General features: G+C 35.6%; 3 protein-coding genes across 5 annotated transcripts; 1 reads left to right on the top strand and 2 right to left on the bottom strand.

The window, feature by feature from the left end:
- Nucleotides 1-1471: 1471 nt before the first annotated feature.
- LOC111023381 (Pentatricopeptide repeat (PPR) superfamily protein) lies at nucleotides 1472-9461 on the bottom strand. 2 transcript variants are annotated; one of them, XM_088127820.1, is made up of 3 exons: nucleotides 6280-9461; nucleotides 4589-5502; nucleotides 1472-4043 (listed from the first exon to the last, which is right to left on the bottom strand). In XM_088127820.1, the coding sequence occupies exon 1, from the start codon at nucleotides 8824-8826 to the stop codon at nucleotides 6376-6378; it is 2451 nt and encodes an 816-aa protein (XP_087983946.1). In that variant the 5' UTR covers nucleotides 8827-9461; the 3' UTR covers nucleotides 1472-4043; nucleotides 4589-5502; nucleotides 6280-6375. The 2 variants fall into 2 exon arrangements, with proteins under 2 accessions (XP_087983946.1, XP_087983945.1); XM_088127819.1 differs by having other exon boundaries at nucleotides 1472-5502.
- Nucleotides 1762-2906, top strand: NAC084 (NAC domain containing protein 84). Of its 2 annotated transcripts, none has more exons than XM_022300809.2 (3): nucleotides 1762-1930; nucleotides 2016-2266; nucleotides 2397-2906. In XM_022300809.2, the coding sequence occupies exons 1-3, from the start codon at nucleotides 1762-1764 to the stop codon at nucleotides 2691-2693; spliced, it is 717 nt and encodes a 238-aa protein (XP_022156501.1). In that variant the 3' UTR covers nucleotides 2694-2906. The 2 variants fall into 2 exon arrangements, with proteins under 2 accessions (XP_022156501.1, XP_022156500.1); XM_022300808.2 differs by having other exon boundaries at nucleotides 2394-2906.
- A 2136-nt stretch (nucleotides 9462-11597) lies between the features above and the next one.
- TUF (vacuolar ATP synthase subunit E1) lies at nucleotides 11598-15503 on the bottom strand. Its single transcript, XM_022300813.2, has 7 exons — nucleotides 15344-15503; nucleotides 15067-15249; nucleotides 14776-14876; nucleotides 14458-14614; nucleotides 13771-13964; nucleotides 13040-13139; nucleotides 11598-11878 (listed from the first exon to the last, which is right to left on the bottom strand). The coding sequence occupies exons 2-7, from the start codon at nucleotides 15166-15168 to the stop codon at nucleotides 11843-11845; spliced, it is 690 nt and encodes a 229-aa protein (XP_022156505.1). The 5' UTR covers nucleotides 15169-15249; nucleotides 15344-15503; the 3' UTR covers nucleotides 11598-11842.
- Between the last annotated feature and the right edge of the window lie 477 nt (nucleotides 15504-15980).

Here is a 15980-nt window from a genome sequence, read left to right as displayed (position 1 = left end):
CCATTGTCATACTAACGCATTTTTTCCATGACAATGAGTTAATGATTTCTATACTTTGGAAATAAGTAAGTTTTTCAAGTAGAAAAATATAGTTTATGAACAATTTGTGAGATTTAACTAAATTATAAAGACTATATCGAAACTTTTAAAATCATAAGGACCAAATTGAAATTAAGCTTAAATTATAAGAACTAAATTGAAAATTTTAAAATGGTGAGGATCAAATTGAAACTATGCCTAGATTATTGAGACCAAATTTGTAATTTAACCCATAAAACTTAAAAAAAAAAAAAGTTTAATAAAGAAAAATATTAGTTTGAATCTTTTTTTAGGATTATTTAATTTTGGTAAAAAATAACCATTCTGAGTAATTGCCTTTATTTTTCTTGTTAGTTGTTTAAGTGATGGATAACATGGTTTTGAAATACATATCTTAATATGATGACAAAGTTATGTATGGAAGACATTGGTTAAGATGAATTTTGAGTGAGTGGAAAATAGATATTTTAAAATTTTGAGAAGTAAAATAATCTTAAATTTCGAGTAAGTATATAATTTGGTCTTTAATATTTAAATGTTTTTTCAATTTCATCCCAATTTTAATTTTTAGTAAATCAATTTTCTATAGCAAGCAATTTTACATCAAATAAGTTACTAGTAAAATAAGTAGGTTTTTTTTTTTTTTTTTTTTTAGTAAGTGAATTTTAACATTGTGAAATAAGTAGGTTTTTTGTTTTACGAGTAAGTGAAATTTTAACATTGTTAGAAAGCAAGTACTTGACTGGAAAAAAAAAATTGAATACACAAAAGATGATATTAAAATTTTAGTTTAAATATTATATTTATCTCTTTAGACTTTAGTTTATTTTTGGTCCACGTATTTTCACAAATACTTATTTTGTTCATTTTAGTTTGTATTTTCAAAATGTTCTTTTTTTTTCCTATACTAATAAAAAAATTACTAATTTAATCTTTATTTACAAAATAAAAAAAAACACTACAATACAAATTTAAGACTGCATTTTAAGAAATTTTGTAAGTATTAGTATCATGTTAAAATTATGTCTAAAATAAAAATTAAAGAATCAAAATAGCCGGATTTTAAAAATATAGAGACTAAAATAGACGTTTTAAAAGTATAGAGATTAAAATGACCAAATTTAAAATCGACACGAACTTCACCATTTAAAAATATCAAAATTAAAATCAAAAGTATAGGAATTAAAACTTGAAAATTTTGAAAGATGAAGGATTAAATTAAAGAAATAAAAATAAGAAATTAATGACAATTAGGGGGGAAAAGAAACAAAGTAAAAGGCAGAACCTAGGTTAGCGTGTTGGTGTTGATCATAACAACAAAGAAAGGCCTTTTTAGGCTCTGTTCTGTTAGTCACAGTCACTGTCACGCGGTTGTGAACGCAACGACGCCGTCAAACGCAAACTCAAACACAAAGGAATTCCGTTTTCAAAAAGTCAAAAAACCAACAACAAAAATTAAAAATAAGTTTTTTTCTGATTCAGAATTCTAGTCGGACAGGACTCACTCGGCTTTCCAATTTCTTACATTCCATAAAACGCAACCAAACATCCTTCCTTCCATACCCACAACACAACCCTTCTTCATTTCTCTCTCTTCTTCTTCTTCTTCTTCTTGCTCCTCCTTCCTCCTGCAGATAACATTATATATATTATAAACCAATTCCCAGATGGGTTCTTTGGTCTCCATTTCTGCTCTTTGAGACCTTCAGACAGATCCCTGCAATGGACAACACCAATGGAGGCATCAGATTACCTGTTGGGTACCGATTTTGCCCCACCGATGAAGAACTGCTCCAACACTACTTGAAGAGGAAGGTCTTTCATCTCCCGCTGCCTGCTTCTGTCATTCCTCACTTTGATGTCTTCCTCACAGATCCATGGGCCTTGCCTGGTAACTGCTAACTTCCAAGTTTCAATTTTCTGTGGTTAAGTGTTGTATGAATTGATTGTTGGATTATGTGTTTGTTGGGTTCTAGGGGATTTGAAAGAAAAGAGATTCTTTTTTACCAAACAGAAGAGTTTCTTGAAGAGGAGTGCTGGGACTGGGATTTGGAAGTCCATTGGCAAAGAGAAGTTCATTTTGAGCCAGGGAACTAACCACTTGCTTGGGCTGAAGAAATCTCTGGTTTTTTCTGAGTCTAAAGTTTCAGAGAGAACGAGACCGGCTCGGTGGGTCATGCATGAATATCGGCTCGCTCGCTCTGGAACAACTCCCAACTCAACCCAGGTACAGACAAAATTGACCAGCAACTTGTAATAAATTACAACGACTGCCCTTTTCTTTTTTCTGTGTCTCTAGAACTGATTCGTTTTTACTGTGGGGTTTGGTTTTGGTTTTTTCTGAACCTGAAAAGCAGATTGAAAAGGGGGATTGGGCTGTGTACTGTCTGTTTCAGAAGAGGAGAAGGCCTAAAAAGCAAGGGGTGGAAGAGAAGCAGAGATTGGCAGTGGCGCAGGCAAGTGTATTGGATTTGACGGTGGAGGATGATGGGTGGGAATTTCCTCAGCCTTGTTCTTCGTGTTCAAGTGGAGTCACTGAAGTCTCTTCAAATGGTACGGAAAGTATGGATCAGGAAGAGAGCAGTGGCAGTGGCAGTGGCTATGGCTTTGGCCTTCCTTCATATTCTTCTGTAGCTCACGTGAGAGGGGTTTGACTCTGTGACCCATCTTCATTGGCTGAAATGAAGATCTTTTGCTTTTGATGCTCTGACTCTGGTTAACAAACAAAAATGAGTCAAAAAGAGAAGAAAAAGGGCAAATTTCATCTACTACTAATCTTCCTTAGAGATTAAGAAAGAAAGAGAGAAAGAAAAAAAGAAAGATGTCTTTTTAAATTTTCCACCTTTTCAATGCGATTTGAGTTTCCACTTTTTGTGTGCCCTGCTTCTGTAATTCTACCAAAACTCAAGTTTCGAGATAATCATGGGGCTGGGGGAGAAGGAAAAAGATGGCATTTGGCAACGACTGTCTTCATTATTATTGTTTTTTTGGGGGATATTTTAGCTGTCTCTATGTCAAAAGCCAGAAGAAGCTAAGGCCAAACTATGGGGCAAATGAGACAATATCGAATTCCTATATAATTATCAGAGATAATGACCAACGCAGGCATCCATTACAACAGGCAAAGTGGTTCTTTGGCGTCCAATTCAACCGGCAAATGGCAGAGAGAAGGAGAAAAATAGGGGAGAGAGAGAGAGGGGGACCTTCATGTGAGGGCATCTTTTGGGCATATGAACTCGATACCACCCCATTAGTCATTTTAATATCTTCCTAAATCCTCGAATCTCCACGACTTTCTTGGTTTCAGATTTTTATTAAATGTTATTTTGAGAGAGAGAGATTCCCTCGTCTTCTTCAATAGCCATGGCGGTATAATTAATTAGATTTTGATTGGATGTGTTTTCTCCTAAAGAATGGCGTTTGTTGTAATGGGATGGCTGACCAACATTTGAAATTTAAAAAAACGAGACAAAAAAAAAACTATGTTTTTTATGGGGGAGAGAAATAATTCCAAGATTGGCAACACAACTCATCCTCTCATGGTGAGCTACGGGTATAAGATTCTTTTTGTCTACTAGTAGAAGACCTAAGAAAACACAAATAATCCAAAAACTATTTTCCAAAGGAAAAAGATATTTAAAAAAAGAAGAAAAAGAATCCTTCTACGGGTGAGAAGTTTCCTGCCCCTTCCAACTTCCACATTCAAGTTATGTGCTGCTTCAATATTTCAAGAATTCAAAGTTTTTCCTTTTTTTTTTTTTTTGTCGCCAGAAACAAGCAAAAACGACGTCAGATTTCCTAAACAACAGAACAGTAAAGTGGAGGTCTTGAAAAAAATGGTTGAATGGGGAAACACAAGTTGGTTTGGTTTCTTGCAGCAGAGGTTTTAGAATCTTTTAAGAGATGATCTTATTAAAACGATGGTAAAATTCAAGCAGATGAAGACAGATGAAGATGTAAAGAAATACAACCTGTAAGTTCTGGTGTGAGCTTCTGAAGTGGACCTGTCATGTCAATTTCAGAAATTTATTAGCAAGTACGAGAGGGTACTGATATTTTCCATGTGTATGCATGTCTAATTAAAGCAGCAAGTAATGGAATTTGCCACAACTTTTTAGCCAATAATCTTCAACAAGATGAAAAAAGAATTTAAAATAGCAAATGGTCATAGTGGAAACAAAATTATTTTAACCCCATCGCACCAATCTATGAATAAGTCAGGACAACCACAACAAATATTTAATTAATAATTGGTCTGTCAACGTAGCAGCTAATACTACGCAATCAACAGTAAATCTCCCAGGCTGATCTCAATAGAGAGTTTTACTTCAATTTGGGTTACTTTTTTCATAAAGAGTATGTCTGAAAACCCATGCAGGAGCAGCGGCAAGTGGCACGCTGACACCAGAAATTTGGCAAGTCCGCACGTCTTCAGCATAAATTCATTATAGTTTGAAGCATTAATAAGTCCCTGAACCGAACCAAGGAAAACCTACAAGCATATGAAAGAACTTCAGGATAATAAACATCATATCTCATAACGTGATACCTCGTTTTCTTATTAAGTTGATCTGAGACAGAATCCAGATGTGCAGAAGGGGCCATGAAACAGCCTTTTTTGGCTAAACTACAGAATTGAAAGCTTATGCAGGTGATCTTAATCTCATATCTGGGTGCGCATTAGGCTTAATATCATGCATATTTTGCAAGCAGACTTTCCATTCATCAATTTCCAATTGCCAAAATAACTCCTGAGCTCAAAATTCCAAAAGTATTCCCCTTGCTCCAGCATTCTTCTGTTCTTCTATTTTTACTTTTAGCAATTGCATTGATAGATGGGATACACGGGTATAGGAGTCTTCTCCACCAAAGGGGTCCTCTGAAAAGTTGAAAACCTCACCCTGGAACCATTACCCCTTTTATATATCAGCCTCTCCTTTAACCAACTCTGTGTATTTAGCTATATTAATCCACAGGCTTTTACAGTTGCCATAATAACATTAAGACACGAACCACCTGAAGGGATCTTTGCCATAATTACTACAGATAATCTTAAGCTAAAATGTGTTGCCTTCCAATGAAAACCACTGCAATAATTTCGTCTGGCATCGACCTCCTAGCAATGTTACTGATTCCAAGACCCACCAAGAGAATAGGAAGAGTACCACCTTCCAATTCACTAAATGACAACTACCTTCCATTTAAGGACCTTCACAAAAGAAATTCCCTCAAGATCTTCTCAATGAACTTAGTCACTTCAACAGGGCTTTAAAGGCTGGAACATAACAAGTGGGAAGATTGAATAACACCACTTGAAAGAGGGAAAGTGTTCCCCTTTGGGATTCATTCCACTTTTGTAACTCATTCGGCACTCTTTCTATCTTGGGCTCCTAAAACAGTAAGCATATTGTGCTATCACAATAGACAACCAAGTACTTCACGAGCCACGAGAGATAGAAGTAACTGAAAGGACAGCAATGTAAGAAAAGGAAATGGTTAGTACCATTATCAAATGCAGTACCATCACGCAACTACACTAAGTTGAATTCTGAATACCATTATCAAGTACCACGCAAATGTGGAGGGGGAAAAAAGAAAAGATACCTAAAATTGCAAACATATTGACTTGGCTTAGTCATGCGTTTGGTATTCAATGAAGAATTGTCTGAAAAATAATGGCAGAACAAGAATTGTACTTTCCCATTTCTAATTTTCTATGCCTCAAACAAATGGATTTAAGGCACAATGTGCAAAGAATTGTCTGTAATTGATATTATATGCTTCAACTGCACAAAGAAAACTTTTCAAAACATTAAAAATACAAATATTATGATAATGGAATCCCGAAAACTCGTTAATAGTGAACCACCTTAAAAGATAAAGACATATATAGAGAAAGGAAATTGTTCCTTTTTTTCATGAAACAAGAATCAGGTTCATGGCAAGCAAGCAAAATCATATAGGTAATAAGAAGGGAAAAAAATAGAAGAATTATGTCATGCACAATGCTTCGAGTTCCTTGCTAAATTCTTATTTGGACAAGATGCAGAACAAGCTTTGAGGAAGGAGTCATGACACAGGCTATTTTGATCTGCTTTGTAGAATTGCTAGAAAAATGAAATTAACCAAAACCTTAACTTTATATGACGAATCAGTTGATTGGTATTATTTCCATCTTACAAACTTATTGCTTTCATCTCAACCAATGTCAATAACAAAGCATAAGAAAACAACACTTACCATGGACAAGCAATTCTAAGTTTATCTCGGTAATATGATTGCGTGCATTGATTGTTTTGATGACTATCTAGACTGCTCATATAGAGATTCTGTGGTTCACCAATAGTCCCCACAGGAGCAAGTGCCATCTTTAAAATGATGAAACCTACTTGAATCTCTAACAGTAATTTCCCTTCCAACAATCTTTGAGATCACCTTGATTGCAGCATGACAGTCTGTACAAGCTCTCAAGTTTTTCATTACCACTATTGGCCACCCATCTGGTGTGTTGATTAGAGCAAATGCAATTGCTAAGCGTTCACTGTGGTATTTAAGAGACTCAATCTTAACATCCTCATCCACATCGTGTAGGGCACAACTCGTGTCTGGCTTATATCCTTTCTTCTCCATCTGCTTCGCCAATGCATCAATCTTTCTCAAAATATTCTTCATCTGGGGATGGGATTTATCATTTGCCGAGAATACATGAGTCTGATGTTTGATTTCAACCCAACTGTAGGCTGGGACCTTTCTAACCCCTCGGTCCCTCATCGCCTTCTTGACCTTTGCAACATTATCCCACTGACCAGCTACAGCATAAATGTTAGACATGTTGATATAAGGACCAGCATCTCGAAGCTCTTCCATATTAAAAAGCTGATCCGCTGCTTTCTTAGCCAACTCATGATTCTTATGAATTCTGCATGAGTTTAATACTGACGACCACATAATCTCATCAGGCTCAAATGGCATTTGGGCCATCAACTTCTCAGCTTCATTAAATCTTCCACTTCGACACAATACATCAACCATCGATGCATAGTGTTCTCGCTTTGGAGTGACTTCATAAATTTGAGTCATGGAGTTGAAGTGCCAAAGAGCTTCTTCAACAAAACCACAGTGACTGCAAGCTGACAGAATGCTGAGAAAGCTAACAGAATCTGGCTTATATCCTGACTGAGTCATCTGCTGAAATGAATCAAGGGTGCCTTCAACATTCCCATTCTGAGCATAAGCTGAGATTAAAGCATTCCAAGAGACAGAATTCCTCTCAGGCATCTCCCCAAAAGATTTTATCGCATCTGTCATGCAACCACATTTTGCATATGTATCTAGCAATGCGCTTCCGGAATATACATTGGACATGAATCCCGATCGAATTAGCAATGAATGCAGTTGCTTTCCCAAACCAATTGAAGCCAGATTTGCACATGCTCTTAAGATACTAGCAAAAGTTGCCTGATCAGCAGACACACCAGTTCTACGCATATCATTGAATAACTTTATTCCTTCTTCATGTCGTCCCTTCTGAACGTAAGCTGAGATCATTGCAGTCCACGGAACGGTACTTTTGCAGGCAATATTTTCAAATATCTTCTGAGCTTTCTCATATCTCTCACATTTGGCATACATATCAACCAAAGCATTTTCCACCACAGGTTCAAAATTTGCTCCAACTGCAATTGCCTGACAATGTATTTGCTGACCCATTTTCAAATTAAGATTATTTGCAGCTATGCTTAATAGTGTTGCAAAAGGGAATTGTCTCCGGTCAAATCTTGCTAACTGTAATTGGCTGAAGAGATCAAAAGATTCTTTGAATTGCCCATTCCAAGCATAGCCTGTGATGACAACATTATACGATACTCCATCCAACTCCGGCATCTCATCAAAAAGCTTCCTTGCCTCATCCACTCGGTTGTGCTTTGAGTAGTAATCTAGTAATGCATTTCCCACAAACACGTTCCACACAAAGTTGACCTTGAGAACAAGACCATGAACTTGTTTTCCAAAACTTGTGTCATCTAGACCAACAGCAGCACAGAGGAGAGCTGCAAACGTAAATTCTGAAGGCTTAATTTCAGTATTCTGCAGCTCAACAAAGAGCTTAATCGCTTCTTCACTCAATCCCTCATTTGAGTAACCTGTCATTAATGCGTTGAAGGTCACTGTGTCTTTGTTTAACATTTGCTTGAAGAGCTGGCCAGCTAAATATAAGCAATGGGTTTTGCAATAAGCATCAACCAAGGAGTTGCAAACCGTGAGGTTGCATTCGTATCCTAGTTTAATGACATGGGTATGGATTTGAACAATTACATTCTTAGTTTCCAATTCACCACAGCCTGATAACAAGGTCACTAGAGTCACATAATCTGGTTCTGTCCCTCCCCTTCTCATATCAGCATAAAGCCTACATGCTTCTTTAGATTGGTTAGATTGTAAATATCCACCAATTAAAATTGTCCATGACACTGCCGTACGTTCAACCATGCCATCAAACAACTCTCTAGCTTTAGATAAGTTCCCAAACTTAAGGAAACCAGAAATCATCACATTCAGAGAGATCGTGTTCTTGCAAGGCATTTGATCAAATACTTGATGTGCGTGGAAAAGGTCTCCACTCTGAAGAAAGTTGTTGACCTGGAAGTTAGAGCGGCATGTATTGGCATTGAACCCAGTTTTGACGATGTGGGCATCAATAACATGATCGCCATTGATGGCTGGCTTTGGAGCTTGAGAGCTTCTCAGAACAAGGTTTCGAACTAAACTCGTTCTATATGGTTTCATAGAAATTAAATTACCATTTAGCCACAAAAGCTAATGAGTTTGTCTCAGCCTTTAACGATGCACCTCATAGAATACAACTAATTAGACCTTAAAAGGCTACATATAGAGAAACTAATGGGTATTCTTCTACGAAAATCAAAGATTGATGGGCTTACCTGCTGCAGACTACAACTCTAACGACAAGACTGCAAACTGCAAGTCAAGTCAAAATCATTCTCAGTCTGAAGATCGCTTCCAGTTAGAATTGCCCAATTGTTGAGACTGCTTTTGGTTCAAGTCTAATCTCTAATGAATGATTGATGATGGCGCCTTCTTCTCGGCTACTGCCGCCTTCGGAGCACTTTCAGAGGGAAGAACTCGATTCAAATTTAAACCTTCAGAACTGAATGAATGGAATGAGAATAAGATTGAGGTTCGTAGAAGTTTTTAGTTCAAACAAACAAACAAAAGGCGCGAAAACTCTGCTCCAAATCCAACAGAAGCGAAGCGCGGGGCGCGGTTCGTTGAGTTGCCAGATACTGATAGGGGTTTCTTCTTCCACTTTCTGGGCCGGGCCTGAACTTTACCGGTTCGGTTAATTAAATGTGGGCCTCAGTCTAGGCCCATTATGTTACATTTTCTTTTTTTTTGTGAAATTATATTAATATATAGGGATAACTGTATATCTTTATTTTATGTATTCCCATAAAATTTACATTGATTTATGGTTAAAAATTACATTTAGTCTGGTAAAGTAATAATTTAGTCACTAAACTAAGTTCAAATGATTTAGACTTTGTACTTTTAAATTGATAACAATTTAGTCATTGAAATTTAATATGTAACGATTTAATCTCTATAGTTTGAAAATTGGGACAATTTAATCCCTACTAGAAAAAAAGTATCGTCAAAATTAAGTGTTGATTCTTATTATATAACAATTTAATTTTTGTAATCTATAAACACATTTGATCCCTCATTAGTTTATCGATCTACACATATAAAGAACATTAACTAGTTTTTTTTATGATAGAGACTAAATTGTTAAAAACTGAATAATTATTTCAGTGAAAATGCAGAGAGCAAGTATTTGTCTATTTAGTCTCTAAATTTGTTTATTATTTCTCAAACTTTCAAGTGTGAGTTTATATAGTTTCTTTTATTAACACTTTAGTTAAATGATGATATGTTAAATTTACTGAACACACATGAATGACAAAAGTGAGTAATTCGATAAAACAAAGTTGTACAGAAAAGAATTTGATATTTTGGTTTTAAATAAAGATATACTGCACACATGCCCACTTTACCTTAAACCTCTAATAAAATATAATTTAAATAGTCAAGTATTACTTATATTTTTAAATTCTTGGGAGTTCCAATTCCCACCGTGTATAAATCGATACAAATATAGTTTAATTAATCAAAATATTAGTTATATTCTTAAATGTTGGAGCTTCGAATTCCTATCCTCACATATATAATTTCAAAATGCTGGATAAATTTGTAGGAGAAAAAAAAAAAAAAAAACCTTAGCTTCCACTTTATCTTCCTAAAACATTTGTCCATTTCTTTTAAGCCATGACACCCACATCATATCTGTTAGGCAAAATATACCTTTGTAATGTTTTAGGTAATTCTTATTTGATTCTTGATCTGTTAAAAATTCGAGTGGACCCTTCAGGAAAGAAAAAACAGAACTCCGAAAAAAATTTATTGAAACCAATATGTCCAATAAAATCCAACTCATCCATCAACAAAATCTTTTTTTTTTTTCAGTGAGATACCCATGTCTAAATACATTGATAGTAAAACAATAATTAAATGACCCATAAGCTTTTTGTTATCAAATTTTAACCTTTTCTAATAATTAATTGAGAATTAAACAAATTAAGACCAAAATGAGAATTGCCAAAAAAAAAAAAGGGTCATTGGGCATATTTAGTGCACCCTATATTTTATAAGAATTAAGCTATCCAGAGAATCTCAACTTTTCCCCTAAAAAGATATTTGGATCATGAGAATATTTGATGTTACAAGGGAAAATCACCTAAAATTTGAAGATGTGCAAGATAGTGAAGCCAAGTTCGCATGACTAAGTGCAGCTTGATTTGTATGAATGCAAAGACAACGTAGGCCGGATATTTAAGATTTTGTAGTTTTCCTCTAATTCAAGCTTCCCTACTGGCTCCTAGCACTAGGGTTTTTCTATTGTACACGAGCCGAGATGGTCCATGAAAACTCCACCTTTTTCAAGGCGGTTAATACTTTCAGATCACCCTACAAAAGTAGTCGGGCAGAGCTGTACAGCCAAGGGTTACACAAGGAAAGAATTCAGTATATTAGAGGCCTTCGTTTGTTCCTTTTGGAGGGACCCCAATCTCAAGCTTGGCATTGGCCTTAAATGACAACCAAAAGAAATTCCCTCAAAAAGTGTCCTTGTTGAGAGTAGAGATTCCTCCCATTTTTTCCATCACTTACAATCTAATCCCCAAGCCAGCCATCTAAAGGCCATCTTCCTGACTAGCTATTATAACTATTGTTCAAGAAAATGCATAAGCAGAAAGAGGATAACCATATTTAGATAAACTATCATTCTTAACCATACCTATAAGGATCAAGACATTTTTTATAATAGTCCTACAAAAAAAGAATTGAATGCAAATGATAGATCTTAACTGAAATAACTGTTTTTAGAAGATAATCACATATAACATATAAGGTCAACAGCCTCAATGATGTGCACACAAGAATATATTAATAATCAAAAAGGTCATTCCAACTTGAGGATGGAAACAGAAATATCAAGCTGGAATATTATTGAGATCAAAGATACTATCAAGTCGATAGGGGCACCTACCTCCCTCATAGAGCTATGAATCAAAGCAAGAACAATAGTGACTATCAGATAGAGAAAATCAAAGAATGTAATACTTATTAATGCGTGACATTTGGGAATATAATTTGCATCCAAAAACCAACTTTAGACTCATAAATTATTTCACAGAAGCACCACCATAGAGTCCAACCCAGCTCATTATGCAGCAACCTGACTGAAAAGGCTTTTCCGGATCTGCCAATAAGAAAGGCAAGCGTCAGTATGATGCTAAATCTGAACAACATTAGTGACAAAATGGCGCAACAAAATAACCATCCACGAGAGAATTGCCTAGATGAGCTGATACAGGATACGCTTAGTGAAGTGGTGAGGTACCCAAATAAAGTGTTTGTACCTTTCACCGTAAAGAACAAAAAGGTTCCTCAAATAAAGTATTTGTATCTTTCAAAAGGGTAAGAAAAGGGAGGGGAAGCATAAAAATGTACCTTTGAAAGCCAATACAAAGTAAAGGAAATATATTGTAGCTTATATTCGGATAGTAAAAAAGTTTATAGTGTGAGCATTTTATTGTTAAGCTAGGTTTAATTAACCAATTGTTTAACAGTTTGCATCTGGGGCAGTAGTTGAGTGGGCCTGTCTGTAAGTAATAACGTACTAATGAATGTACGGATGTAGTTTATGGAGCAATAGACAAAACCCTAATAACTACACACTTTCTCTTATCAAAGAAGTAAGAAACTAGCCTCACTCCAAAGTGGCAAGACGGATATCCCAAACAGTAGATGGGGGAGGGGGTTAAGTTGCTAAGAATTCTTCCTCGAGTCCATAAAATTGATTAAAAAAAACTTACCAAATATGCATGTTTATATACTCCATACATTAAAACTGACATAAAGATTGAAATGAATTCAAGTGTTCATGACGAAACATACCTAAGTAAAGCGTTGAAGTTTTAAAAAGGACATGTGGTCATGATGATTTTCCAGGTTTGACTAATCAGATAATGGAATTAGACAAAATATGCTTTATCCTATACATATGTGCCCTTGTAGTGAAAGATTCATCCATGTTGTGGAAGTAGAATAGTGCAACAAATACTATCTCAACTTAAATCTATCTACAGATTCAATACTCAACTGAGAGCAGTGAACATTTCTAAAAGTACATGAAACATAGGAAATTGCACTACCAGTGAATGCCCGGCTAATATTAGGATTACGACTTGTTTTCATTTTCAAGGAATAAAAAATCTCATAAATGTAGTTTTCTTTCCCTTTCTAAAATGTCTTCATGCATGAAAAAAGAGTATTCGAGATATCCAGTAGCATTTGGTTATGTAATAACTAATAAGCACCCACTAATAGACAATAGAGTATAGTTGAGAGGAGAAAGTACCTCCGGAAGTTTTTTACGGAATACAACATCCAACCTAGCATCAAGGGTATTCTCACAGACAATCTTCCCATCTCGAGATGCCAATACTACACCTCCAGAGCTGAATGATCAAATTTGAATATTAGAACTAGAAGTGTTCATAGATGCATCCTTGATTCTTCAAAAGAAAACGGGTGACCAAAAGGCAAAAACCTTATGATGCAAGGCTTTTGGAAAAATATAAATTATACTCTTGCCATATTTCATACATCGTATCCTTATATTTTAACAATTATTTTAAACACCCTTGTAGTTTGAAAAATCTGCAAATTGAATCTTTCTATAGAATAAGACTGTCAGTTTTTAACAGAATTAGTATACATGGGCATACATAGAATATGACAACGTGTACCTTTGCTGTTAAAAGTAATGGTAAGATTTATTAGAATGGTTTAATTCACAGATTTTGAAACGAAAACATGTGCTGTTTACATATACTGTCTAAACAAGTGTGTACAATCTGCAAATTTTAACAAACTACAGGAGTAATTGGTTATCACATTGACAAATAAAACCCCTGGCAGGAAACGCCTGCAAAAGTTACCTTGCAATCTCTAACACAATTTCGAGAATGCTGAAACAAAATCATAAAAGTGTATATAGAAAGACACCATACTAATCACTGACCAAGTTTTCAGAAGCAGGAAGTTTGTAAGAAGTAAGATCCCGAAAAAGTGAAAAGGAAAGATTACCAAGAAAGACCATGAGGATTGTGATGGCTTGGACCAGATGGAAGATGGACATGGTCAATAATAATCTCTGGTTCATGAACTTTAGCTTTCTGTGCATATTCAACTGCCGCTGATCCCAGGACAGCCTCCACCAAATGGAGGTCGCCTTTCCGGCATCGCAATAAAACAGCTGGCTCTTTCAGTCGAAGCAAGCTCTATAAATAAGAAACAAACATGAGACAGCGCATAACACAACTAGTATATCCATCAGCATATTTTATTCGTTAGTAACCGTACTAACCAAGATCTTAACAGGAAGATCAACCTCCACAATACATTCTAAGTAGCAACCCTCAACAAAGATATTGAGAAAAGAAAACTCAATCGTCATCATTAGGATTATATGTGATTCAATTTGACGTTCTAGAGATAGAAAAATTTATCCAGTCAGAGTTATGTGAAACAGAAATTTGTTTTCAATATTAAGTTTCTTATCTTCCAGCACAAATCTTCTACTCTTGTGCAAACTTATAACCTCATAAATAATAAATAATGAGTAGCTCTGACGACGAACTCTCAAGTGTAATAAACATACAACTAGAAGAACCAGCAAACATTCACACACACAGCAAATTCTATGACTCTTAAGTTAACTGAATCAAATAATGAGTAGTGCTATAACGTGGATAAGATTTGGAATTTACTAACCTGAACGATAAGATCTTTCAAAAGATTTTTGTAGACATGTTCATTTTGGCTTACATTCAAAAGTTCCTTTGATGCTGCCTCTTTCATAGAGTTCACTACATCATCCTGAGCTTGCAGAACTTTGATCCGTGAAGCATTGAGCTGCATGGAGTACTCGCTGGAACAAAGCATCAAATACATGAAGATGTCATTCCACAATTACAGCCTTTTCGGATTATGACAAAAGGCAGAAAGAGAGAAAAAAAGATCCATCCAGCAAAAAGCACGGAGAATGAAACTGTAATTAGTGAATCGGGGAGGAAAAAGCCAGATAAATACATCTTCTTCCGAATTTCAACTTGCTTCTCCTTCTTCTCGTACTCCTGCCTGATCTTCTTTTTCTCTGCCTCGACCAGCTGCAGCTTTTCAATATTGAATTCCTGCAAGAGAATAAAAAAAAATAGCCATTGGATTCCGTGCAATAGTCAATGTAGACAAACTCATATACAGCCCAGCCAGCCAGCAACCAATACATATGAACAATCAAGACATATATCCAGTAAAATCGGGCATCCAGAAGCGGAAACGAGTAGAAATCAAAGGAAATAGTGAGAAGATAGAGAGACATACTTCTTCGGCGGAGACGGAGATCTCGTTGGCCTTTTCCTCGGCTTCCTGGCGGATGAACCTCACCATCTGCTGGATCTGCTTGGAAACATCTGCGTCATTCATTTTGGCGAAGTCGGAGAAGATCCAACCGTTGCGATCCGAGCCCTAGGAGTTGAGAGTTGTTGATGATCGTCAGCGAGATACCTGGACAACAAACAAAACCGTTGGCTGCTGTGAAGAGATGGCAGTGGAGAGTAGAGCGTTAGAGAGAGAGAGATGATAGCAGAGAACTACGTACCAGAGAGAGAGAGAGGCGAAGAAACGAAGAGCGATGAAGCCAACTGCGAAGGATGAGAGCAGAAACAGAACAGAGTGAGAGAGAGAGAAAGAGGGTCAGATTTGGAAGAGGAGGGCCCCGCTGGACGCTGGCAACGTGTAAGATATTGGGACACGATGGCAGAGGAAACAGAAATATCAACACTGCCTCAACCTCAACATTGGAGTGGAGAAAAAATAATGCTTAAATATAATCTTTCAGTTTTTTTTTTTTTCGGAAGACTATAATCTTTCAGTTTGTTCAAATGCTAAAATACCATTTAGTCCTGTATTTTTACCGTGTTTGTTTACGTATTTATTTTAGATGCAGTATTTTTAACCCTTTTTTTACGGTCTATTTTAATTTACGTACTTTTTAAATATTCAATTTGATTATTCAACTTTGAAAAAGTTATCTTTTTGTTTCCTTCCTTTTATCTAATTTTTTTAATCTTAATTTTTAAACAATATTAAATTTAATATATTTATTGAAATATAATCATAATTTTATTTTAAAAGATTTTTATTGTGGGTTGGCTAATGATCGATAAAGGTCAAGTGTTTACAAAAAATAATAATAATAATAAATAAAGGTCCAAAATTCATGCTTGACTATCTAC

The sequence above is a fragment of the Momordica charantia genome (genome assembly GCF_013281855.1).
Source record: "Momordica charantia cultivar OHB3-1 chromosome 8 unlocalized genomic scaffold, Mcharantia_2.0 BLBB01000008.1, whole genome shotgun sequence".
Lineage (NCBI taxonomy): Eukaryota > Viridiplantae > Streptophyta > Magnoliopsida > Cucurbitales > Cucurbitaceae > Momordica > Momordica charantia.
This window is presented reverse-complemented; position numbering and strand designations above follow the sequence as displayed.

Coding starts and splice junctions, on each gene's coding strand:
- TUF (XM_022300813.2), bottom strand. CDS start 15,168: ATGAATGACGCAGATGTTTCCAAGCAGATCCAGCAGATGGTGAGGTTC. Junction 13,140..13,770: donor AATCCTCATGGTCTTTCTTG/GTAATCTTTCCT, acceptor TTGATCATTCAG/CTCTGGAGGTGTAGTATTGG. Junction 11,879..13,039: donor TCCGTAAAAAACTTCCGGAG/GTACTTTCTCCT, acceptor TCTTATTGGCAG/ATCCGGAAAAGCCTTTTCAG.
- LOC111023381 (XM_088127819.1), bottom strand. CDS start 8,826: ATGAAACCATATAGAACGAGTTTAGTTCGAAACCTTGTTCTGAGAAGC.
- NAC084 (XM_022300808.2), top strand. CDS start 1,762: ATGGACAACACCAATGGAGGCATCAGATTACCTGTTGGGTACCGATTT. Junction 1,931..2,015: donor AGATCCATGGGCCTTGCCTG/GTAACTGCTAAC, acceptor GTTGGGTTCTAG/GGGATTTGAAAGAAAAGAGA. Junction 2,267..2,393: donor CAACTCCCAACTCAACCCAG/GTACAGACAAAA, acceptor GAACCTGAAAAG/CAGATTGAAAAGGGGGATTG.